The sequence below is a fragment of the Ammospiza caudacuta genome, chromosome 21, assembly GCF_027887145.1.
Source record: "Ammospiza caudacuta isolate bAmmCau1 chromosome 21, bAmmCau1.pri, whole genome shotgun sequence".
Lineage (NCBI taxonomy): Eukaryota > Metazoa > Chordata > Aves > Passeriformes > Passerellidae > Ammospiza > Ammospiza caudacuta.
In genome coordinates this window covers 1,213,720-1,237,647 of record NC_080613.1, presented here as the reverse complement: position 1 = coordinate 1,237,647, position 23,928 = coordinate 1,213,720, and the positions used below count along the sequence as shown (strand labels likewise).

At 48.7% G+C, this 23,928-nt stretch overlaps 1 protein-coding gene across 2 annotated transcripts; it reads left to right on the top strand.

Annotated features, from left to right (window-relative positions):
* Nucleotides 1–2,189: 2,189 nt before the first annotated feature.
* Nucleotides 2,190–22,810, top strand: LHX2 (LIM homeobox 2). 2 transcript variants are annotated; one of them, XM_058818389.1, is made up of 5 exons: nt 2,190–2,403; nt 5,130–5,335; nt 5,900–6,282; nt 14,982–15,187; nt 21,984–22,810. In XM_058818389.1, exons 1-5 carry the CDS (start codon nt 2,200–2,202, stop codon nt 22,269–22,271), a joined length of 1,287 nt encoding a protein of 428 aa, XP_058674372.1. In that variant the 5' UTR covers nt 2,190–2,199; the 3' UTR covers nt 22,272–22,810. The 2 variants fall into 2 exon arrangements, with proteins under 2 accessions (XP_058674372.1, XP_058674373.1); XM_058818390.1 differs by having other exon boundaries at nt 2,269–2,403; nt 5,133–5,335.
* The last annotated feature ends 1,118 nt before the right edge of the window (nt 22,811–23,928 follow it).

Sequence of the window (23,928 nt, the reverse complement as noted above, 5' to 3'; positions counted from 1 at the left end):
AAAAGTACGTCATCAATTCGGTGATAGGAAATGAATCTGGTATTGGAACGTTTGAGGACAGCACGGTGCACAGCTGTGAGAAGGATTTCTGCAGCAGTGCTCGAGCAGAGGTGCGCCAGTGCTGTCCCACCTCGGGTCCGTGCTGTCCGGTGAGCAAGGATCCACAGCTGCTCCTGGAGGCAAAGCTCCCAGCACAGACGGGGCTGGAAAACCTCTCGCAACTGTACAGAGAAGGGAAAGATGATTTTATTCAGATAAATGCTGTACAGAGCCACTAATGGTGCTGCAGGATTCTAATCTGAATTCAAACATGAACTTCCATTGTTTCCAAGGTCTGATTTTAGGACAGACTTTGGATAGTTCCCACAGATGCCAAATTAGCTTGTATTCTGTATGGTTTCTTGAGGGGTCTTGTGGCTATTTCATATGCATTTCTACAAGAGACACTTTGTTCTCCTCTGTGACATGCAAATGACTGTAACTACTCAGAGCAATCTCAACAGAAAGATGATAAAAAGCATCAATTATTGTAAGAATGGAATGTATAAACCCAGCAAAGTTGGGCTATAAACAGAAGAATTCCAGTTTTAGCAAGGATAATCTTAACTGCACTACACCTGTAAGAGGCAAATCACTCTGTCAGAAAACAACACCTGATGGGAATGAGCAGAGTGATGTAATAATTCATAGGCATGGATGAGGCAGCGAGTCTCATGATCTCAGATGTGCAGTCAGATTTACCTTCCGTTGTGCTACCTTTGCTAACATAATTAGAAGTGCGATATTTGACATCTTTAATACTAATTAGTCCTTCCTTACTACCCACCTCCTGGATAAATATTTAGACACCATAAACAGTCTCCCCGTGCACTCTTTGTTTTTCCTGGAGAGTTTCTAAAGCTTTTCCTCAAGTTCAGAGACCTTCCTGGCCTGGTTTTCTTACAGTCTACTTGGAAATCAGAGATGCAAGAGGCCTTGGTTTGTGGAAGGCTCCACAAACCGGAGCGACTCAAGTTGTTATATTCTAACAGCGAATTTTTTTCATAACGAAGAGTTATTGGGTGCATTCAACTGGTCGTGAATGTTTGGGGTATCGTGAGACAGACTCTAGAACGCCTCCTTCTCGCGCGCTGGAGAAGTTGTGCCCCGGCGCCTCTCCGGCGCCATGGCCCGACGCGTCGCCGACGGTCACCGGGCGGCAAAGGCCGAGGTCGGCGCGGGGCCGGGCGGCTGCCGAGCCCTCGGAGCGAGCGGGGCGCGGCAGGGCTGGCGGTGCGCGGGGACGGCGCGGGGACAGCGCGGGGACACCGCCCGGCCCCGAGCACATGCCGGCGGCCCGGGCGCGGCGCAGCCAATGGCGGCGGGGCAGGACATGATGTCAGAGGGGCTGTAGAAAAGGCGCGGAGCCCCGCGCGGTGCCCGCGCTGCAGACGCGCCGCTCGCAGCTCCGCGGCGGCTCCGCTCCGGCTGCGCTCCCGCCGCGGGCCCCGCGGGCCGCGCCGCTTTAAGGACAGAGGGGGGCCGCCAGTGCCCGTCCCATCTGGTGCCCGTCCAACTCTTCCTCCTTCCCCTTGGCTTTTTCTTTTCCCAATGAGCTCCAGCGGGCTGGGGGAGGAGCGGGGGAAGGAGCAAACTTTGCCCCTGAGCTGCCAGCCCTCTGGACTGTGAGTGCGTACGGTGGGCATCCGCCCCAGCCTCCTGCAGCACCAGCCTGCTCTCCGCCTGCTGCAGCCTCCCTCTCCCTTGCTTTCCTCCTCTAAATTTCGCACAGTACGATGTAAGGGGCTTGTCGTAATTTTTTTTCCTAATTCTTATTTATTTCTCACCGAAGATGGTTTAATTTTTTTTTTTATATTTCTACTATTTATTAATCCCTCCCAACCGTAAGCCTGCCCAGCTTTCTGCCAGCTGAGCCAGAGCATAAAGCCTGGGACTGCACCTGGGCAATGAGCCCCGCACTGAAGAAGCCTCCTAGAGAAATGTGCCGGGGCCACGCAACAGACTAAATACAAGCCCCGAAGCTCACACCACCAGTTATCCCCTCTCCCTCATCCCCTTCGCCCGCCTTTTCTGCACCCCGTCCCTTGAAACCTCGGATCAGTGCCTGCGCCGCGCTCCGGAGAGCTCTGCCGGGAAAATCCCGGTGCCCAAGGAGAGACGGGGCGGCCGTGCTAGATGCATGGGGGAGGGCTCCGGTTAATGCAAGTTCTGGGCTCCTGCAGGGACCCCGACAACCGTCAGCAGCAACAGCAACTCGGGCCCTCCTCCTCTGCTTCCTCAGCGATGCTTTTCCACAGCCTTTCCGGCTCGGAGATGCACGGGGTCATCGACGAGATGGATCGGAGAACCAAAAGCGAAGCACCGGCCATCAGCTCGGCTATAGACAGGGGAGAGACGGAAACGGTAGGAGCCGAAGGAATGGGAGAGTCATGCACCCCCCTAAACATGCCAAACCCCTCACAGATACAGCTTTTCCCCTAAAATAACAGACTGGGGGGAAGCGTATGCAAAATACTAAATCAGAAGAAAATTAAGCATAAAGGCACCCTAAAAGATTAAATTAAACCGTGGGGAAAGGCATGAAACTGTTAATTATTAATAATATGCATAGTAATAGTAACACTTGGGTGAAATGAACGGTACTGCTCTTGTGAGAAAACAGATAGACCAGCCTTTTGGTAGCGTCCAAGAACTCCTTCCCTTCCCCCAGCCTGTCCGGCCTTCCAAAGTTTTTAGGAAGAGGCAAAGTGTGGTTTTATACCGGTAACATTTTGGCACAGCAAATTTTTTTGTCTGCAGAATGGAAACACAAACACCAAAGAATCCAATTCTGTGTAATTTTTCAGGTAGGATGCCTTCATGGAGATAGTCGTTATAGCATTTATTTAAGAAAGAAAAAAACAAACACGAGTGTCTTTAAGTTATGGGTTTTTAAAATAATTTTAATATGTGGGTTTGTAAACATGGCAAACAGAACTAGAAGATATGCCTCAGGAAGACGGATGGATGGGAATTTTTATAACTTTACCACATTTCATCTTGTCTGCTGATGCGTAGACCTTGTATATTAATACATTTAGATAATTTAAAAGATGCATTCATCTAACCAGCATTAAGCTGGCAAAGTGGAAGAAATTTTCGAAGTGTCTAAAGTGATTTAGCAATTTATGCATACTATTTTTTTTTAAGAAATTACAATTCCGAAGTGAGATTATCTCATACGTTTATTAAATGCTGTCTTGTAAACTGATACAGGCGTATGCAAGGAAGATCCGTTTTCAGGTTTTCAAACTTCATCTGTATGTGTTCTTTCTTGTAATGTTATATGAAATTTGCTTAAAGGTGACAGTGAGACTATTTAATCTTGAAACATCATCTAGAGAACGGCCTTTGTACTAGAAGGGTGGGATGCGATTTCTAATCTAAATGGTTTTGGTTTTCTTTTAAAAAGTTGATATTTCTCCGTACAATTACACAACATCCAATGATCTTTGCTGGAATAAATATTGTGGCGTGATAGTTTTATATGTATATAATCTGTATGGATACACGTGTGTATGTGACAAATAGTGGGTTGGAATACTAGATCCTTGAATTCCATTTCTAGACCGCAGAATATTTTTGTACTGGAAGAGCGAAGTAGAAAAAATCGTTATTTAATTTAAAGTGGATTTACAAGAAACTACTTTGGTTATAAAACGATCCCTGCTCGGAGTTCAGTTAATGCCTTAAAGAAACAAGCTACCGGTGGGTTCCTGTGACTAACACCAGTGGAGTGCCAGGGTTTTATTTGTGCGGAGTTCTCCTAGTGGGAATGATGCGGTGCAAACGGGAGCGCTCACAGAGATGGGATTTTGTGATCCCCGCAAGCACAGGATGAAAGCAATGGGTTTGGCATGTGCTGGAAAATCAGCCTCGGTTCATTTCGATTTCCTCCGATTAGCTGTCTTTGCTTTTGCTTTGCGCGAGGATTTAAGGCTCTAGAGGAGGTAAAAGCAAACAAACAACTTCTCCCCCGCCCCGAACCAAAACAAACTGCGCATTGGGCACAGCTGTAAGGAAATGTTTCGGGTGCTCGTGCACAAGAACAATCTGCCGTGGGCTTTTGTGCAAAGCGGGTAAGAGTAAGTTGGGAGCGAAGTGGAAAGCAGCATATTGCAAGGTCTGCCCCGGACGCTGCTCCGCCCGAGCCTCCTCTCCCGAATGCTGTTTTAAGGTGCCTGCTGAAATAAATAAGCATGCTTACACGGTTCCGATATTTCTTCCTCTTTCTTGTTCGGTAGAAGTTGACAGGATATGTATGAATTTGGGGTTTTTTGAAGGTTTTGACTGGATTGGGATTTGACACTAAACTATTAAATTATATAGGGCTTATATTTAGTTTTATTGCTTCCAAGTTTATCCTAGCATAATCTAATGTGCTCTCTTGGTTTTAACCCGCTCTCATTCCTGCACGTTTCCCACTATTTCGTTTTCCTGATTAAACATTCTGCACCTCGGATTTAGTAACGCTCATCTCCTCCGCAGCTTTATTTACTGATCCCTTTAGCGCTTTGGGTCAGAGCAGATCGCGATCCGTGTTGTTTGGAACCAGCTTGCAGAGAGCTGTGTCTGCAGCTCTGTGACTACCGGGGGTTTGATCGTAATTCATTCGGAATTTTATAGCTAGGAAAATACACACACAGACACGCTCCACATACACGCACTCACACAGCATTAACTAGGCAGACACTCTCAATATTTCCGTAATTCTAAATTTTAAAATGATCTATCTGTGATTTGCCCTGCTCTATTATTATTGTGCCTGTTTATTGAACGGCGCCTTTTCTTGGTTTGAGACTGGAAAATCCACCAGAAAAAAAAAGTTCTGGGTCCGGTCTGGACGCCTCCCCTAGAAGCCAGGGTGGTTTTCTGTTTGTCTCGCCCGCCTCCCGCCCCCTCCCGGGAAGGTGGGATGCGGCGGGACCCTGGGGAGCGGGCCCGGGCCGGGCGGGGTGGGGGGCTCGGAGCCCCCGCTGCTCTGCCAGGGGAGCGGCAGCTCGGGCCCGGCCGGCCAGGGGGAGGGGGGAGCCCAGCCGCGCTCCTGAGTTTCTCCCTCTCGCTAACGGTCTGTAATTGTTTTCCCCCAGCAGACCATGCCTTCCATCAGCAGTGACAGGGCTGCCCTGTGCGCCGGCTGCGGGGGTAAAATCTCCGACCGTTATTACCTCCTGGCTGTGGACAAGCAGTGGCACATGCGCTGCCTGAAGTGCTGTGAATGTAAACTCAACCTGGAGTCCGAGCTCACCTGCTTCAGCAAGGACGGCAGCATCTACTGCAAGGAGGACTATTACAGGTACAGCCTGCCCTGGCCGCCGGCCGGGACGGGGGCACCGCCCGCCGCTGCGCCCCGGAACAGAGCCCGTCCTGACGGCACTGCGGAGGGGACCCGTGGCCACGCGTGGGGCAGGCTGCGAGCTCCCGAAACCTCCCCCTGGGGAGGGAGACTGGTGGGGAGGATGAGTCCCGTGCTGCCGAGAGGGGGGCACGGCCCGGGCACGGCTTCCCCCCGGCCTGCTTTGGCTGCTGGGGCCTTCCCCAGGCGTGCCCTGCTCGGCCTCCTGTGCTGGCTGCGGGGCCGGGGCCCGCCGCCGGTGCCTCCTGCGGCCGGGGGTGCGGGCACATTCGCGGCCCGGGGGCCGGTGCCTTTCCTGGTGGGGTCTGGTGGGGCGGGAGCTGCGCTGCGAGGTGGGAAACGGGACGGAGACTCCCGCGCTTCCGTCCCGGGATGCGCGCCCGGCTGGGCTCCGCAAACGTCCCGGCTTTGTGCCGCTGCCGCGGCCCTCCGGGCAGAACCGGCCAAGGACGGGGTGGGGGCAATGCGCCTCTCACCGTCTCCTCTGGCCTTTCTGTTTTGCAGGAGGTTTTCGGTGCAGAGATGTGCGAGATGTCACCTGGGGATTTCTGCCTCCGAGATGGTCATGAGGGCCAGGGATTTGGTATATCACTTAAATTGCTTCACTTGCACCACTTGCAACAAGATGCTGACCACTGGCGATCACTTTGGCATGAAGGACAATCTGGTGTACTGCCGCCTCCATTTCGAGACTCTCATCCAGGGGGAGTACCAGGTGCATTTCAATCACTCGGATGTAGCCGCTGGGAAGGGCCCGGCTTTGGGAGCGGGCTCTGCCAACACTTTGGGACTGCCTTATTACAATGGCGTGGGGACTGTCCAGAAGGGGAGACCCAGGAAAAGAAAAAGCCCGGGGCCTGGAGCAGATCTGGCAGCCTACAATGCAGGTAAGAGACCCTTCCCCCAGAACAGTTCAAATGGTCTGTTTCTGTTCACTTCCAAAGGGGGATTTCCGTTTATTTTAGCTTAAACTGTTAATAATAGTTTAGCTGCAGCATAATTATTGAGATCAAGTGCTGTCAAACTGCAATTACAGAAGCTAATATTCACTTCAGCTGGAAATAAAATGTTTTGAAGCAAGGTCATCTGGTTAAGGGGAGGGAAGAAGGGGGAGTGCAGCCTGAAATAAAATCTGGAAACCAGAGATTTTAAGTTAGCACTTCAGAGGCCCGTGAATTTTCTTTAGTGGCTACACTCTAAAGCTGCTGACGGGTGAATTGTTGAGCCCTGTCCTGAGCTCTTGCACTCCAAAGCTTTGGAAGGAAAGAGAGAGAGGAGGTGGCCGTTTCCCAGGGGCTGCAGGGGGGCGGTCGGGCTGGCTGTGCCCGGGCAGGGCCCGCGGGCAGCAGGTGTCTGCGGGCAGCACAGAGCCTGCTCGCTCGGGGGCGAGTTCCGCTGGAGTTTTGTTCATGAGAGGTGACTCGGAGAAGAGTCGGGAAACTCGCAGCATCCCCTCTGAACCGAGCCCAGCACAGGAGGGACGGGAGCGAGCCTGGCAGCAGCCAGGGCTCTCTGGATACAGCAGCAAACTTTCCGACGTGTTTCCTCGTTTAACCTCCCCACCGCCACAGCACTGTAATTTTACAGGCAAAGGAATTCGAGCAACCTCCTGCCCCCATCCCTGCTCCCCTCTGCCCCTCGCTCCACTTCTCCGTGTGGCTGCCATCAGAACGGCTGCCATCCCGGGGGCTTCCTGCTCTGCTGCTTGCATGCAACGGGGAAAAATGCTTGGGCAAAACAAAATTCTTAGCTGTTGGTTTTATTGGAGGACTTGGAGGCGGAGGAGGGCTGCCCCCAGCCCGGCGTTTCCCGAGCCGGGCGCTCGGGCCGTCCCGCCAGACCCTGACACCGAACTCGTTTCCCTGCGTCGTTCTGTGCCTCGGTGCCCTGTGTGCTTCTCCGCCCGTCTCAAACTGTTTCAGACTGGTTTCTCTTCCAACCTGCCTGCTTCGGACGTGTCCCGTAGGGCACAGATTTACCTTTACCACGTTCTTGTTTCCCGGAGAGGGCGTTCGGTAAAGGCCAAGTTGGCTGCGGTTTGTTCCGAGCCGCGTCTCGGCGCGCCCCGACAGCTGCGGGCTGCGCCGGGCGGCCGCTCCGCCCGCGCGGGAGGAGGAGGAGGAGGAGGAACGGGGGAGGAAGGCGCGGGGGACACCGAGAAGTGCAGGGGTGGCGGGGAGCTCGGGCCGCGGGCCGGGGGAGGCAGCTCGGGACCGGGGGGCTGCGGCTGTTTTGCGCCCGAAGGGAGTAACAACAGCGACGAAATGGGGTGGTTTGTGCTGAAAACGGCAGGGAGAAAAGGCGCATCTCTAACCGCCAAACGCACCTCGGGAACGAATTTGCCAGCCATTATTGGTTGAACTAATTGCTGAATAATTTGGAAGTAGTGCAAAAAGCAGTAGTGGTCCCAGTGGTGAAGGTTGATGAAAAGTGGATGTAGTGTTCTCGCGAATAACAGTTCAGCTTTAAAACATGCATAAAATATACATTTTTCCCGTTAAAAAACGTCTCCTTTTCGGAGGGATTAGCTTTTAATTGTCCTTCCGCTGTCTCCCTGTGCAGGGCAGATGTTCAGATTCAAAGGACCTGTAAACCGAATCAGCGGCATCTGTCCTGGATGGGAGCACAGCCCGAGAAAGTCTCACTGCTCCCTGACGTCCTAAATAAACCGCCTTTAACTGCATTTTGAAAAATTCGTTTACAAAAGAATTGCCGTCTGACTTTTAGTGGTTGTTTAGAGCGTGCTACTGAAACTTTAGAGATCTTCTTTGAGTAACCCTTGGCTTCTTCGCTTAAGCTATTTATCTACTTAACTATTTACTAGACCTATAATCGACTAATTTATGCGGTAATAAGTGCCATTGATCTTGGAAATCAGACTGGGTTACTCGTTGATGTAAAATTCCGCAAACCAGTAAATTATTGCAAAGCCTTGGATTTTGTACCTTTAAAAGATAAACCATCTAAAAATGTGATAGTTTCTCTTTTTATTTTTAGTGGAACTTGTAATTTCCTTCTCAGAAATGCACTACAAATGCATAATGTTGTCATCTGAGGGGATTTGTTCCTGGTGATTTGTGTAGAATAATTTTGTAAATAAATCTACACCCAGAGGTGGTGGGAAAAGGGGGACCCATAAACTTGGCAGAGTCGAGACCGAAATAATTTTGTAAATTGCAGCAAATATTCATCTGCAACACGAATTAGACTGACTTTTTTCTTTTTTCTTTTCCTACTTAAACGAGACTCCGTTTGCAGGGGGATGATGGGTTTAGATGTGGATAGAGCCTGACAAGTGGAAAATGGCTTAGAAGGATGCTGAAACTTCAAAAAGACTTCTTTTTCTTTCTTTTCTTTTCTCTCTCTTTTTTTTTTCTTTAAGTGTGTTCCTGTGATCATAATTTCCTCCTTCACTTGTTGGAATGGAGTTTGATGGTTTTTTTAGGTCAGTAAATCAATGGCTGAAAGCTTGCTGAACACAGAAGCACCTGTAAAGAATTCTGAATACTCCCTTTGTGAATTAGACCCCAAACCTCCCACAGTCTGCTATGTTTTATTCATTTGTATCTAGTCTGGCTTTAAGACACTAAAATATCCCGGAAAATGACAGATGTATTGCGCAAACTTGGGGCACGACGGGCTGATAAAATACCCATAATCTGTACAAACAGCCAAGATATTAAGAAACACTTCCTTCCTTTGCTAGCAGGAAGGTGCCTCGTGCTTCGCTGCGGGGTGACGGAGCATCCAGGCGGGGTAGATGTCCAGGCGGATGGGGACGGGGCTGAGGGCGGCTCTTTGCCGGGGATGGGAGGGGAGGCTGCGGAGACGCCGACCCAGCTCCGGGCAGGGCTCGGGGCAGCGCCGGGGACGCCTGGAGCTGACCCCCTCGAGTGGCTGTGTCAAAAGTGGTTTGGGGTTTTTTTCCCTGACAAGAATGCGAAAAGCCTGGAAAGTTTTGTAGAGCGAATCCCTCTTTCCTCCTCCTTTCCCTTGGGACTAAAAGCTCACAAGAAGCTTCCCTGTGACTACTGTGACAGAGCGAGCAGACGGGAATCGCGGCTTAAAACCGGATGTCTTGCAGAGATTTCCTGGGGAAAATTAGGGTTTACCCCTTTCCCCCCCTCCCCTTGCTTCTCCCCCTTCTCTGCCTCCTCCCTGGCTGTGGTCACCTTCGGGCTCCTCGGGCGCATGTGGCCCCTCCCCAGGGGGCTGGGGCTGGGGTCGGGGCCGGGGCAGGCGCAGGGGCTGGGCTGGGGTCGGGGCCGGGGCAGGGCGCGGGCATCGCTCCAGCCCCGAGGGGCGAGCGGGGCCCCGGGAGCGGCCCGCGGGAGGCGGCAGGGCCGGGAGCCCTGGGCAGCGCCGGGGTGCCTGGGCAGCACCCGGGGTCCCTGGGCAGCACCCGGGGTCCCTGGGCAGGCTCGGGGTCCCTGGGCAGCACCCGGGGTCCCTGGGCAGCACCCGGGGTCCATGGGCAGGCTCGGGGTCCCTGGGCAGCACCCGGGGTCCATGGGCAGCACCCGGGGTGCCTGGGCAGCGCCGGGGTGCCTGGGCAGCGCCAGTGTCCCTGGGCAGCACCCGGGGTCCCTGGGCAGCACCCGGGGTCCCTGGGCAGGCTCGGGGTCCCTGGGCAGCGCCGGGGTGCCTGGGCAGCGCCAGTGTCCCTGGGCAGGCCCGGGAGCGGAGCCCGCCGCAGCCCCTTCCCCCGGCGGGGCGGGCAGCGCGGAGCGCGGCTCGGCCGGGGCCGCCCGGGTTAATCGCGGCGCTCAGGGACTGACCGCGCACTCGCACCGGCCATTCAGCGCCATTCAGCTGGCTTAATTGAGGGGAAAAGCCCTGGCGGCGGTTCCTCCCGCGGGGCCCGGCCCGGCCGCCCCTCCCGGCCCCTTTGTTCTCCCGGCCCGGCCGCGCTCCCCCCGGGGCCACGGCGGCCGCGGGGCCCGGGCCTGGGGCGGCCCCGGGGGGCACCGGAACGCGCGGCCCCTTTGTCCGAGGCGCCCGGGGAAGGCCGGAGGAAGAGGGCTCTAATCCTGCTCTCCTCCGTCCTGGCCTTGCGATGCTCGGCCTGGGCTCCTTAAGGCTCACTGGCTTTATCTCCTCAGAAACACTTGAAATGTCAAGGTTGAGGCAGCGCTGTTGTGTCTGTTGCTCCGTGGCTTGGCGGAGAGACGCTCTTTTTAGTGCTGCCAGGCACCTCAGGAGCAGCCGGGGATACCTTGCCTGCTCCCAGTGCCACAGCTTCACCCATTCTAATGCCTGTGGTGAGAATGTCAGGAATCTGTCCTCTCTATGTATCTTCTCCTTCCTCCAAAGAAAAAAACCATGTCTGTTCCTGTCCCAAGTACCACTCTGAGGGCTCTGTCTCACCTCTGTCCCCTTTGAGGATAAGGGTACCACAAAGTCCTCTACATGCCCCGAACCGAACAACAGATGCGGCTGCACCCCTGCCTGGTCTAGTTAATCACAAGTTCCCTCTCCAGGCAGCAGGAGGTTAAAACACCCCCTTGACTCCGATTACAGAAGGAAAGGGGTGTATGTTCCCGAGCCACTATTGAGAGATAATGCACACACAACGTGTCTCTTGTTTCATCACTCTTTCAGAATCAGGATTAGTTTTCTTTCTTTTGGCGTAATCTAACATGTCAAGCACAAGCTACTAAGAACAAAATTTCCCCCAAAGGAAATTTCTCTTTCTCATCTTCATGTGCCATAATCTTAGCAACCTAGTAACTGCTAAGCACACACTTTGCCCTGAGTCCCAAGCCATGGGGGGCTCTGGTGATCTGAGGGTGAAGCAATGTTCCCAAGTTCTCCCCCTCTAACAGACTTTGTTACAATAGCACCAGCACAGCCTGGTCTATGCTCTTGTTGCTGGGTTTAGGGAGGTGTTATGCATTAATCTGCAAAGGGTATTTTGGCTACCAATGTCAAAACAAAATGTTTTCCTCTTAGTCTGTAGGGATGCAGTGATGCTGCCTGTGGACACCACCATCCTGTGGCCAGGATGGGCTGAGGCTGTGTGTGCTGCCCCTGCTGCACCAGCGGACGTGGGGAGGGCAGTGCCTGGGCTGTGGGGTCTGGGGAAAGGCCTTAGAAATGTTCTAGGGTCAAAAAAGAGACTTGGCACTGCTTCAGAATTTGTTTTATCAAAAAATAGAAGTGAAACACTCATTAATTTAAGGCTCCTCTATTCGACTGGAATTCTACCAATTGTATTTCTGAAATCCCAGCAGGAGCCTGAGATACTGCAATGGAATGGAAATGTTACATATGGATAGTTCAGCAATTCTTTTGGGAGATGCACAGGACACCACAAAAGAACAGGGAAGACAGTGCCTGAAAAACAGAGGGTTGCGTGAGGAGCATGTACAGTGTTAGTTTTACACCCTGATGCCTTTTGCAGAAACTCCTCAGCTCTTAAAATCTCCACTTACACCCTTGGCCCGTTCCGTGTGTCTGTGCCTGCAACACCCATGGACATTGCAGATTCTGTGAGAGATGCAGATAATATTAGACTGAATAAAATAGCCTGTTGGGGATGGTGCCAGGCACCACAACCAAATACAAGAGGGAAATTGGCACCAGCTAGGACTATTTATGTCCTACTGGGTGATGCCTGGGAGTAGCCAAACCGCTTGCACAAGACAGCGAGCGGCACACGCCCTCGTGCACTTTCAAAATCTGTGCTGCAACTTCCATCCCAGACAAGGACATTCTGCCACTCTCAAGTGGTGCATGCCTACTGTTATTTTAATACTATTTTTACTTAGTAGGTAATGAGGTAAAATGCTGAGAAATTCCCAGAGTAAGTTGTTCCTTTTCCCATCAGGGTTTGATGAAAAGCTGACACCCTCATTCCATTCTAAGAGGGTTTAGAATCAGTTTTATATCCTTGGATTCTGAATGTATCTCATTCTCTATGGGACACATTAAAATCCAGCTCCTTGCAGCCCTAGGCTTTGTTTTGTTGCACATTAACAGGAACCAGACCTCAGTCCTGCAGACAGATATTTTGATGCATTTCCTCCTATGTCTGTCTTGTTGTTTCTTGGAGGGTTCAAAAGCCTCTAAGATGACGCACAAAGGTCTTTTCCATTACTAAGATCTAAAATTCTTTGGGTACATTTTAAAAACAAGCATGATTTGGTTTTACATTTCCATAACAGAATTTTCTGTGAGCATTATTATGTTATTTATCCCCTTGCTCTTTATATGAGGAATTGTGGTGATGAAGGAGGCTGGAGCACATGCCACGACTCCAGATGGGCAACTAGGTCCCAGATCTTAAACCCAACAAGATTTGGCTACATCCCAAACAGCTCCATTACTACTCCATTGTTACTCTCTCCCTCGAAGTATCTTACACCTTTTAAATTCAGGTGCTTGCAGTTTTCCATGCTGCAGAAAAACAAACAGAAATGCTTCTTATGGCCAAAATTTGGCACAAGATCCAGAGGTCTGGAAAGGATTTATACAAATGTATGCACATGCACGCACACACGCACAGAGACACACATTTCTATGTACAGCACCATTTTCTTAGCTACTTTTTAAATTATAGGAGTACAGAAACACAGGAGAGTTTGAGGCTTTGGACACTTTGGGCATATCTGTTAAACAAACGTGCTTTTGGGCTTGGAGCTGAATTTTTGCAGGCCTTGCTCTGTATTGTGCCACAGCTTTTTAGCAGGTTTTGAAAGGCTGAGGATTATAAAGCAGCTACTGTAGCTACTGCAAACCTGCTTAGGGAACCTGCATGCATCTTTACTTAGGAATCTGTGCATTTTATTATCCGTGTGTTTTTTAAATCTGTTTTTAATACATGCCTGTCAGAATGTATGTGTTTTCACTAGGGCTGAGACCCACTGATGGACAATGAATTTAGACAACATAGGTGCATGAGATGTACTCAGTTGTAATTAAACAGCAATAGTGGACAATTGAAAACAAGCCTGTTTTCATGTTTAAGAAACTAACCAACAATTCCCATTCAAAAGAATTTTTGGTTGTTTTTCTCACACTGTGTGGAACAGAGATAGCAATTTTTCATTACTTTTAGCATAAAACTTGTAGGAAATGAAGAGGGACTTGTAGATATTTGGTCAGGAAAAGCTAATTAACAACAGTTTGTTAATGCTAATTTTCAGTTATATTCCTAATTTTATGTTGGATTTAAACTCGGTTCTTAATGTTATTTTAAGAGGGTTTCTATGGTTTGCTGTATGCACAAATAAATGAAAAACTACTTTTGGTCTACAAGATTATTTTGCTTGGCATTCAGTATTTAATACTTCTTGATAATTTTTACAGTGTTCTTTTCTCACAGACCTTCTTCTTCAGCTTGATTTTTGCACGTGTATCAAACACTGCCATTCCTCGATTTCAAAAGGATATGGCAGAAATGATAATTCAAACTAGTATTTGCAAACACTTTTCTAAAAAAATTGAAATATAAACATATAAATAATTAAAAAGATTTTTCATTTGGCATGCCAGTGAATATGTTGTATTAACAGCTTGATTTCTTTAGCTAGTCAGATTATAGTCATAATTTGCTGTCTGGTAGCCACAAACTATTTCTTTTATAGTGTTTCATTTAATGGTCTCCCTTGTACTCTACAGGGTTTAGTTTGATGGAGGAAATAATTATGATTTTAACTAGTCTGTTCCATTGAGATTTAACTGGAGTGTATTGTGCAGTTCTCTTTGTGTGTTCCAGTGCAATTGATGGTGAGACCAAGTACAGTAAAAAAAACCCTTTACAGAGCTGAGGACAGCTACTGTCCTCCTACAGAAGGTGGAGGAAGAGTTCTGTGGAGGTGGAGAAGAGGGGAAAGGAAACAGAGCTGACATTTTAAAAGCCACAGAGGGGAAGGGCAGGGTCCTTGCAGGCTGGTTATTGTGAGGGAATGGCTGGAAGGTGCAGAAATATGATCCAGCTGTGCCCAGGTGGGCAAGAGGCCAATGGCCCCTGGGCTGTGCTCACCCAGTGCTGGCACTGCTGGGGCACCCCAAGGGCTGGGGGCAGCTCTGGGCCACTCGTGGCATGTCCAGGGTAGGGAATGGAGCTGGGAGGGAATGGAGCCCCAGGAGGGGCTGAAGGAGCTGGGCAGGGGCTCAGCCTGGAGCAAAGGAGGCTCAGGGAGCCCTTGTGGCTCTGCACACCTCCTGCCAGGAGGGCACAGCTGGGGACGGTCGGGCTCTGCTCCCAGGGAACAGGGACAGGAGCAGAGGGAACAGCCTCAGGCTGGGCCAGGGGAGGGTCAGGGTGGATATTGGGAAACTTCCCCAAAAGCAGAGGTGAAGCCCCTGTCCTTGGAGGGGTCTCAAAGCCATGTGGATGCGGCACTTGGGACACGGGTTAGTGGTGGCCTCGGCTGTGCTGTGTTAATGGCAGGACACAATGACCTCAGAGGGCTTTTCCAAACCAAACTGCCCTACAAAGCCATGAAATGGAGCAAAGGCAGGTAGGGTTGTGCCAGTACACGCTGCGGTGTGTCATTTTAATTGCTGCACTTGGGGAAATTGGAACAGTATTGGTTGTGGAGCAAGAGATTTAGAGGCCTTTTCCTCTTGTTGCCTTCAGCTTTGAGCTGCAACGAGAACGATGGTGACCACCTGGACAGAGACCAGCAGTACCCCAGCAATCAGAAAACCAAGCGCATGAGGACGTCCTTCAAACACCACCAGCTGCGGACAATGAAGTCGTACTTTGCTATTAACCACAACCCTGATGCCAAGGACTTGAAACAGCTAGCTCAGAAAACTGGCCTCACCAAAAGAGTTCTTCAGGTAAGAGCCGTCCTGTGCCTTGGAAAGTAATCAAAATATCAGTTTTATATTTAAAAAGCCATGGCTTTTGCTGCTTTTCAAGATATCCTTAGTCATTCATACCTTCTCTGAGACTAAGTTAATTCCCAGAAAGTATGAGAAGAGTTATTTCTTTTCAGTTTCTCTCAAGCAGATCACTTGGGTTCTAAATTTAATGAGAATTGTGAAGGTTTGGGGCCCTGTTTGTTTTCCTGGAGTTCTTTAATTCTGGTGCATGTTTTAGCTTCCAAGCTGCTGTACAAAAAAAGTGACTTATTTTAGTTAGTGTGCTCACTGTACATAGAGAGCTTTTAGTTTAGAAATTCAGAAAACATGTCAATGCTTCCGTTTGTAAGAAATTAATCAACAGTTTGAATTTGTTTTATCAGGACAAGGAGGAGGGGTTCTTGTTAATAACTGAAGTGGATGCAAATTAAATTTTTCAAAAACTTATAGTTTAGTGACTTAGAATGAAATGAAACTCCACTTTAAAAGTACTTTGTCTTGCTCATGGGAACACACTCCATTTGAGCTATTGTGGGAAGGAAAAGGAACAGTATTAGTTGATTCAGCTGCATTTTAATTCATAGTTCTGACTCAAGAAGTAAATTTTAATGAGCACTTACCCAAATGCCTGTACCTGGAGATAAACTTGGGCATAGAGGAGCCATGGCGTTCCAGGATTTATTTCTGAAAGTTTTAAATGGGTCTTAATTGTAGAAAAAGGATTTGTGACCTTCCTAGAGACAGGTAGGGCTGCGAGCCCCATCCTGGGAAGCATCGTGGACAGCTCACAAGTCACAGCCAAGTGGAGGGCAGGAGAAAACTGCTGAGGAAAACTGAATTCACTGGAGGGACCCTGGAGCTCTCAGAGCTAACACCTGCCAGAAGAAGGAACAAAGGTTTTGTAGGCTTCCCTTTAAAATGACAAACTGTACGTAACGACTTCTGGCTACATCCTCACAGCTGGATTGGGTTTGTTTTTCTGAGCCTGATTTGCTGTGCAGGAACAGACTCCTCTGGCAGGTGAACAGCAGCTGTCCTAAAACCACACACATGGCTGAAGTCATTCACTGCATTGGTCTATCCTTAGACTGACCCTTCTCCTCTGTTTTACCCTCAGAATTCAGAGACTTTGGTAATACCAATTCACACCTGAATTACCTGAGAAACGACACATCAGTGTCTAGGAAGTGTCTTACGATTATCTTTCTGTTCTCTCTTGTCACTCCACACCAACTTTGATTTCCATCTCTCTCTTTTCACTGAATGGGTCTTTCCTTGCCTCTTTTTTCCAAGTTGTTGTCTCTGTTTCTTGCCATTCAGAACATATTTCCTTGTCTCCAAAATTGGACTTCATCCCATTACTCCTCTCTTCCTCCTTCAGCTTCTTCCTTGCTTCACTGCTTCTTCATTTCGTCTTACACGTCACAATTTGCAGTTTTAAAGTTCTTCTTTTGTTTGTTGCAGAACTTCACAATTCCACTAAAGTTTTGTTGTCATTTTGGTATTTGGTGTTTCACTTCTTTTACTCTCAGAGTTAAATACTCCTTTATGTCCAGACTCCTTTAGCTGCAGTGGTGGAAGGCAATAGTTGGTGGTGAGGATGGTTCCCTGGGGATGATGCTGTTGGAGGCAGTTCTAGAGAATGGAGTGACACTTTGTCTGGTATCACTTGAGTTTTCCCACCTCTTACAAGCACTCTCTAGTCACGGATGTTTTGTTTGAAAATTAATTTGGGCCATGAGAACACAAATTTGTATTTTTTATGTTTCAGAACCTTTCTGCCCAGTTGGTTTATCTCTACCTGTGAGTGACAATTAAGTTCACATATATGAGTTTTAAGGTTGCTCTTTGTTGGGAAAGCTCATCCTGATGCTGGTTACTGAGACAGTGTCACTTGTCAATTCTTTGGAGCCAGAGAGGCTGGCATCCATCTGTGTCACTGATTGAACACAAAGTGATTCACTGGCACTATTGATGGAATCAAGCACCACTAGCACCAGCCTGTCCCACACCCAGAGGTGATTGCAGGTGTAGGGGCACACCTGGCAGGAGCCAGAGCTCTGCCACACTCCCCAGCAGGTATTTGTGAGCTCTGGCACTTTCTGTGTGCTCAGATCTCCATCCAGCTGGTGAGGGATCCTGGCTCTGTGGACACATTTCACAGAATTTATTCTAAGAGGAAATGCAGGGCACAGATCAGGAGAAAGGTGTACCTCCGAAACACACGGAACTGAGCTCCTGGTGATTTAGGGAACAGCAGCAGTGCCCTTGCTGTAGAGACAGCCCCACATGTTGTGTGATGAGGGGACTTTGTAGAGGAGCAGAGAATTTGAGGGTTTTCTAAATGTTCTGTGATACTGGAGTTGGAAGCCCTGGCTGATGTCTTTGCTTTATATACAATTTGCCACCAGCTGCACATGTCCAGTGATGGGATGGCTGGAAATGTAACCCTCTCTTCTCAGAATGCATTTCCTTCAATGTCTTTGTAATGCACACTCAAAGTAGCCACATTCAAATACAGCAAACTTATTTATGTTTTAACACCTATTTTTGTTTTGTTTCCTTCCAATTTAAGTTTGCAGTTTAATTTATATATCTCTTGCACTACAGCTGGGGGACACACGCCCTTTATTGGAAGCTATCATTAGTAATTAACAGCCTCAGCTAATTGAGCTAACTAACATAACTGGCATAAATGCTGCTCTCTGGGGAACTGACCTTTCTGTGTGTGAGTTCAGAAAAGGGAGGTGAAGGTAGGTAGCCCTGAGGAGGTGTGATGTGTTAGCTGTAGGTATGTACCTCTTCTCTCCCCAGGTGTCAGGAATAAGATTATCCACGGCCCAAGCACTTCAGGAACATAAAGCATCATTTTTCAGTGTGTGTCTTGTACACCACTTATTTTTTCTTGAATCAGTCCCCAGTAAAGTCACTACCAGAATCCTACAGAAATCACTGCATGTATTTGGACTCTGATGGTCCAGTTTCCAGTAGTGAACAAGGCTAAAATATTTCCATCCCATGTGGGGATCTATGCTGCCCTTTAGTGAAGGTTGGCTTTGGGCTGCAGGCTCTTCCTGAGCCCCCATTCATTAAACATCTCTTTGAACAGTTGTTAATTACAGCAGAGTCATCACAATGTATGTGCAGTGAGTGAACACAGTCTGCTTTGTGGTGTTACATCCTCCATGTACATCCTCCACTTACTTCTTAGTGAAACTCAGAGAACCTAAATGTCTCCAGGTAGCTGTGTGAATGAGCAAAATTGGTTTAAAATTTTCTTTTTAGCAGAAGCTGTTCACACAGCTAATATGTAACAGATGCAGCAATGGAGGTGTTACAAATCAGAAAATAAAGTTATCTAAAGTGATGATCCCATCAACTTCAGTATCCAAATCCTCTTAGTGAGTTTATTTTCAACACTCTCTTATCAGATTTGTTATTTCATTCCAATTTGACTTGGTAGAGACAAAGAATTTGCTCCACAGATCACTGAAGAGGGAGTGCAATGTTTTCCCCTCAGTAAATCCAATTCTGCCTCAGTGCTGAGTGCCCAGCTCCACGCATGCAGCCCCGCTCGCCGGAGTGTGGCAGCAGCAGTGGAGGGTCCTGCAGCTGCTTCTCATTTTCCACTGGCAGTTTTGGTCTGTATCTTCCCCTTTGATTTGAAATAGCTCAGCCTTGTACTGATGCAGTTGGACGGAAACCCACTAAACACTTCCCAATGATTTTGTTTATTCCTCAGTCCTGAAGGAATTGTGTAATTGATGTGAGATAAGTCCTTCTGGAAGGATTCTTCCAGTTCTGTGTGTCTGGGTGGTAATTTCTGCCTTGCCCTTCCAGGTGCACGGCCTGAGCTGCCCATGGGAGCGGTGGGGCAGCCTCAGGAGCAGCCCCATAACCCCAGGAACAGCCCCACAGCCCCAGGAACAGCCCCACAGCCCCAGGAACAGCCCCATAGCCCCAGGAACAGCTCCAAAGCCCCAGGAACAGCCCCACAGCCCCAGGAACAGCCCCAGGAACAGCCCCATAGCCCCAGGAACAGCCCCACAGCCCCAGGAACAGCCCCATAGCCCCAGGAACAGCTCCAAAGCCCCAGGAACAGCCCCACAGCCCCAGGAACAGCCCCAGGAACAGCCCCATAGCCCCAGGAACAGCCCCACAGCCCCAGGAACAGCCCCATAGCCCCAGGAACAGCTCCAAAGCCCCAGGAACAGCCCCACAGCCCCAGGAACAGCCCCAGGAACAGCCCCATAGCCCCAGGAACAGCCCCACAGCCCCAGGAACAGCCCCATAGCCCCAGGAACAGCTCCAAAGCCCCAGGAACAGCCCCATAACCCCAGGAACAGCCCCACAGCCCCAGGAACAGCCCCACAGCCCCAGGAACAGCCCCATAGCCCCAGGAACAGCCCCACAGCCCCAGGAACAGCCCCACAGCCCCAGGAACAGCCCCACAGCCCCAGGAACAGCCCCATAGCCCCAGGAACAGCCCCACAGCCCCAGGAACAGCCCCATAGCCCCAGGAACAGCCCCACAGCCCCAGGAACAGCCCCACAGCCCCAGGAACAGCCCCATAACCCCAGGAACAGCCCCTGGAACAGCCCCATAACCCCAGGAACAGCCCCACAGCCCCAGGAACAGCCCCACAGCCCCAGGAACAGCCCCATAACCCCAGGAACAGCCCCACAGCCCCAGGAACAGCCCCACAGCCCCTGGAGCAGCCCCATAACCCCAGGAACAGCCCCACAGCCCCGGGAACAGCCCCACAGCCCCTGGAGCAGCCCCACAGGCAGAGGAACAGCCCTAGGACAGCCCTGCTCCTCTCCCACCACTCTCTAACACAAAGGCTTTGCTGAGGATGTCAGATTTAAAGCACATGCCAGAATGTCACTATGGTGGAAATAATGTTATCCCTTCTATCACAAGACTAGGTGTTTTCAGAATTCAAAGAATTAGATGTATTTTCAGTAATAATACAAATATTTATTATTATACAATTTCAAAGAGCCTTGTAACCATTAACTGATTAGCCTTGCCAATATTCCAGTGGGGAAGGAAGTAAAAGCAGTCATATAATCTCTATTTTCAGGTAATATTTGCAGGATTATATGATATTTCCGTGTCTAACATGAATTGCCACTAATAAAGAGACAATGAACCATGTTGTATGTGCAGCTCCTGAAAGCAGTATGGGTGGTCACTGGTAAGGGCAGCTGAGCTCAGGTTTTCATAGGAGTGGAAGATGAAGGGAAATCCATAAACACCAGGAATCTTTCTCACTTGATGCACTACATCTTACCAGAGAATACCACAGAGTCTCTTGCCCTGGTAAGGTCAAGGAGCAGCTGGACATTTAGGAGAGTGTCATGTTTCCCATATTTGGGACTACTGAATATAAAAATATGGGTATTTAAATGAACATAAATGTGAAATTATGCAGAAGTAAGTGTATCTACAGCTGGCCAACTGGTTTGTCTGTTCTGTTTTAATTATGCCATGGCTACATGAACACACACAGCGACAGCAGCCAGCTCCAAACTCCGTTTCACAGCTCTTATCCTTTATACAGTTGCCAGAAGGTATTTTAAAGAAACCAACCACTAAGTTATTTTGTGGAACAAGTAGAAATGATTTCTGCCTGAAAGGTAAGAAGTCCTACCAAAGTAGGTGGTTGCAGTTGCTGTTTTTGCTGTTCCTGAGCAGTTGGTGCTTGAGCCTTTGTGGTTTAAGTGACCAGAACAAAGAGCTTGGCCTCACCCACAGCCCCTGGCACAAGGGGCTCTGCTTGGAACCTGTCAGGCAAAAACATCACTTTGGGCTTTGCCCCTTTTTGACCACATTGCTGGTCTGTAGCAGGGTCACTGCTATACTGGACTCTGATAAAATCATGGGAATATTTTTACTTGTGCTGGTTTAAAAGAACTTTTGTATATGAAACTGATAAACAGCCTTTAAATGAGGTGTTTTAACAAAGCAATTGGCAATATAAACTGGTCTAAAATACTGAGCTCTCAGAAAGAAGGACCTGTAGGGATGTGATTTATGCATGGCCCTTGAATTTGTGCCTGAGGATTATTTCCTGGTGGCATTCCCTGGAGAGAGCGTGAGAGACAGGGTGTGCACATTAAAGACCTTTGGCTGAGGGAGAAAGCTTTCCAAGGCAGGAAGAGTGCTCAACAGGGGGAATTTGGAGCTGGAGCATCCCTAGATGTGAAGAAAGGAGGAGAGAGGTGAAGCAGCCGAGGCAGGTCCATCCGCTGGGACTGCAGTGGGAGCTCCGCCCGCCTTCCTTCCTTCCTTCCTTCCTTCCTTGGGCAGCAGGAGCCCGTGGGAAGGCAGGGTGCCCTGGGCTGTGCCAGCAGCACTTTGCTGGGAGATGGATGTGAGGTACAAGGGGGAAACTCCTGATTTTGTGCTCATCAGGTGCACGGTGTTGGCCTCACCCAGACCAGTGATGCTGGGATCGAGGGCTCTCAGGGATTCTGCATGCTGCCAAATTTCTGTGCATCCTTTCACACACCTTGTGCAGTCAGCTCAGCCTGCCAGCCTCCATGCCCAGCCCGCTCCTGGCCTGGGCACAGTGTTTGCAGGGATGGAAGGACAGGGAAGAAGGAATATTCTGCAAGCAGAGGCCGTTTCTCATGGCTAGAACTGTTATCTGTTACCAGTAAAAATGTCTTTCCCAATCCAGTATTGATGAATTTGTGAATATGCTTTTGCATGCTTAAACTCTGCAGGTCTTTAAGTGCTGCACTGTTATATTAAACTGTTTCAGGTTTGGTTTCAAAATGCTCGAGCCAAATTCAGACGGAACCTCTTACGTCAAGAAAACACAGGGGTGGATAAGACTTCAGACTCAACCCTCCAAGCAGGGACCCCATCAGGTCCTGCCTCAGAAATATCCAATGCCTCCATGAGTCCATCCAGCACTCCCACGACTTTAACAGACTTGACTAACCCCACTATGCCAACTGTGACGTCCGTCCTGACATCAGTGCCCGGGAGTCTTGAGGTTCATGAATCTCGAAGTCCTTCACAGACAACTCTTACAAATCTTTTCTGATGACTCTTTCTTAATAATTTCTTTAAAAAAGAAATTATTCTTAGCTGAAATTCCAAGTGTATTTTAATAGAGGCTTTGAGCAACTGACTAACCACAGTTAGGATCTCTCCTAAAAAACAGAAGGAAATGTAGTGTTCTGGTATTATGGAGTATGGACCGAAGAATAACTTGGAAGATCTATTGCAACACAACATTTGTGTAACTGTACAGTTTTGTGGACTGAGCAAGGGAAACAGCAATTAATTTAAGTTGGCTAAAGCTTCTGTATTTTCAAAGACTGCCATGTGCCTTATATACTGTTTTATCTACATTCTTTGGATTCCATGTCCACTTCTCTCTTTTTCTCTCTGTATATTTATGACCAGGGCAAAAAATGTTAAAGAGTTTGTTACTTTGAATAGTCCTAAGCCTTTCATTGGTTGCTTTGTTGTTTTAGAATTTTAAGGTCGAAGTCTGTTCGAATACCAGAATTTGTAAAATCTAACCAGTAATAAAACCACTTATGGAAACTACTTGGTAATGGCTGCAGTTACATTTAACATTAGTGTCACAATCCAGGTAGGCTGACTGGATCCAAAAGGGTTAGAAAAATGCACTTCAAACACAGTGTCTGCCTAGGAAAACCCCTAAATATGATGTACACTTTCCTCTGGTTCCCAAAGTATTTCTGGGTGAGAAATCCAGCTTGTACAATGGTCTAGGTACCTTCATTGTAGAGAAATAATGTTAGTTGCAGGTAGAAGTGATCAGATAATGTTACAACTCAAATAGAAGAACTATGGTTCATTTTGCCACGTGAAGGAAACCTGACTTTGGCCAGCATGCAGGAATCTTGCTTTTGTGCAAGGCTTGTCCCATGTGCTGGAGGCCACAGGGCTCCATCAGCAAGGTGCACACTGGGGGAGCTCTGCCCCAGGAAAGAGGCTGAAGTATTTCAGGTTATTTTACAACACTGGTGGGCAAAGTTGAGGCAAAATTATGTTTTATAAAGTCACAGCCTTACATTTTTTGTAATGTTTTGAAGGAATAAATAGCCAAGGAAGAATATATTATTGACACTAAAAGTGGTTATTCCTTTAATGATTATGGACCTTTCAACACAATTGAATTCCTTCTCCCCAAAAATCTCTGCAGAATAGAACTCATATTTTGAGTTTTTTTCCTATTGTTTTTAAAATTGCTTTTCTGTAATAAAAGAAATACCTCAGCAAAGTTTAAATATGTATAAGAAGGAGTCTACACTATGCTGTTTGCCCAGTAGGTTTAGAGGTTTGGAGTGGTACATAAGATGCAGATGGTTGTTCCTTTTCAAACCTGTTCCAATCAGTTCTTTCAGACAGATGTTGGGTTGTACTGGCCAGCTCTCTGAAACTAATCCCTCATTCCCATTGGATCAGAATTGCTAAAAGATTATTCTAAATAAACAGCAAGATAGATGCCAAGATTTGTGTCCTTTGCCCTTCTCAGGGCATTGAAGATGATTTTGTAGGCTGGACTTTTTCTGAACAGTGTTCTGGTTTTAAAAACGCTACATTTATTCACCTTTCTGAGCTGCAAATTTGCTATTCTTGTGCAAGCCAAATTCCTATCAAGATCAGGGAGAGATTTCAGAGCATGAGGACTATGGGACAGAAAAGCTGACATAATTGGGTCATTT

Bases quoted from the DNA above. Each gene is read 5' to 3' on its own strand.
- LHX2 (XM_058818389.1), top strand. From the start codon at position 2,200: ATGCAAGTTCTGGGCTCCTGCAGGGACCCCGACAACCGTCAGCAGCAA. The intron at 5,336-5,899 runs GTACAGCCTGCC...TCTGTTTTGCAG, and splicing joins TGCAAGGAGGACTATTACAG to GAGGTTTTCGGTGCAGAGAT. The intron at 6,283-14,981 runs GTAAGAGACCCT...TGTTGCCTTCAG, and splicing joins TCTGGCAGCCTACAATGCAG to CTTTGAGCTGCAACGAGAAC.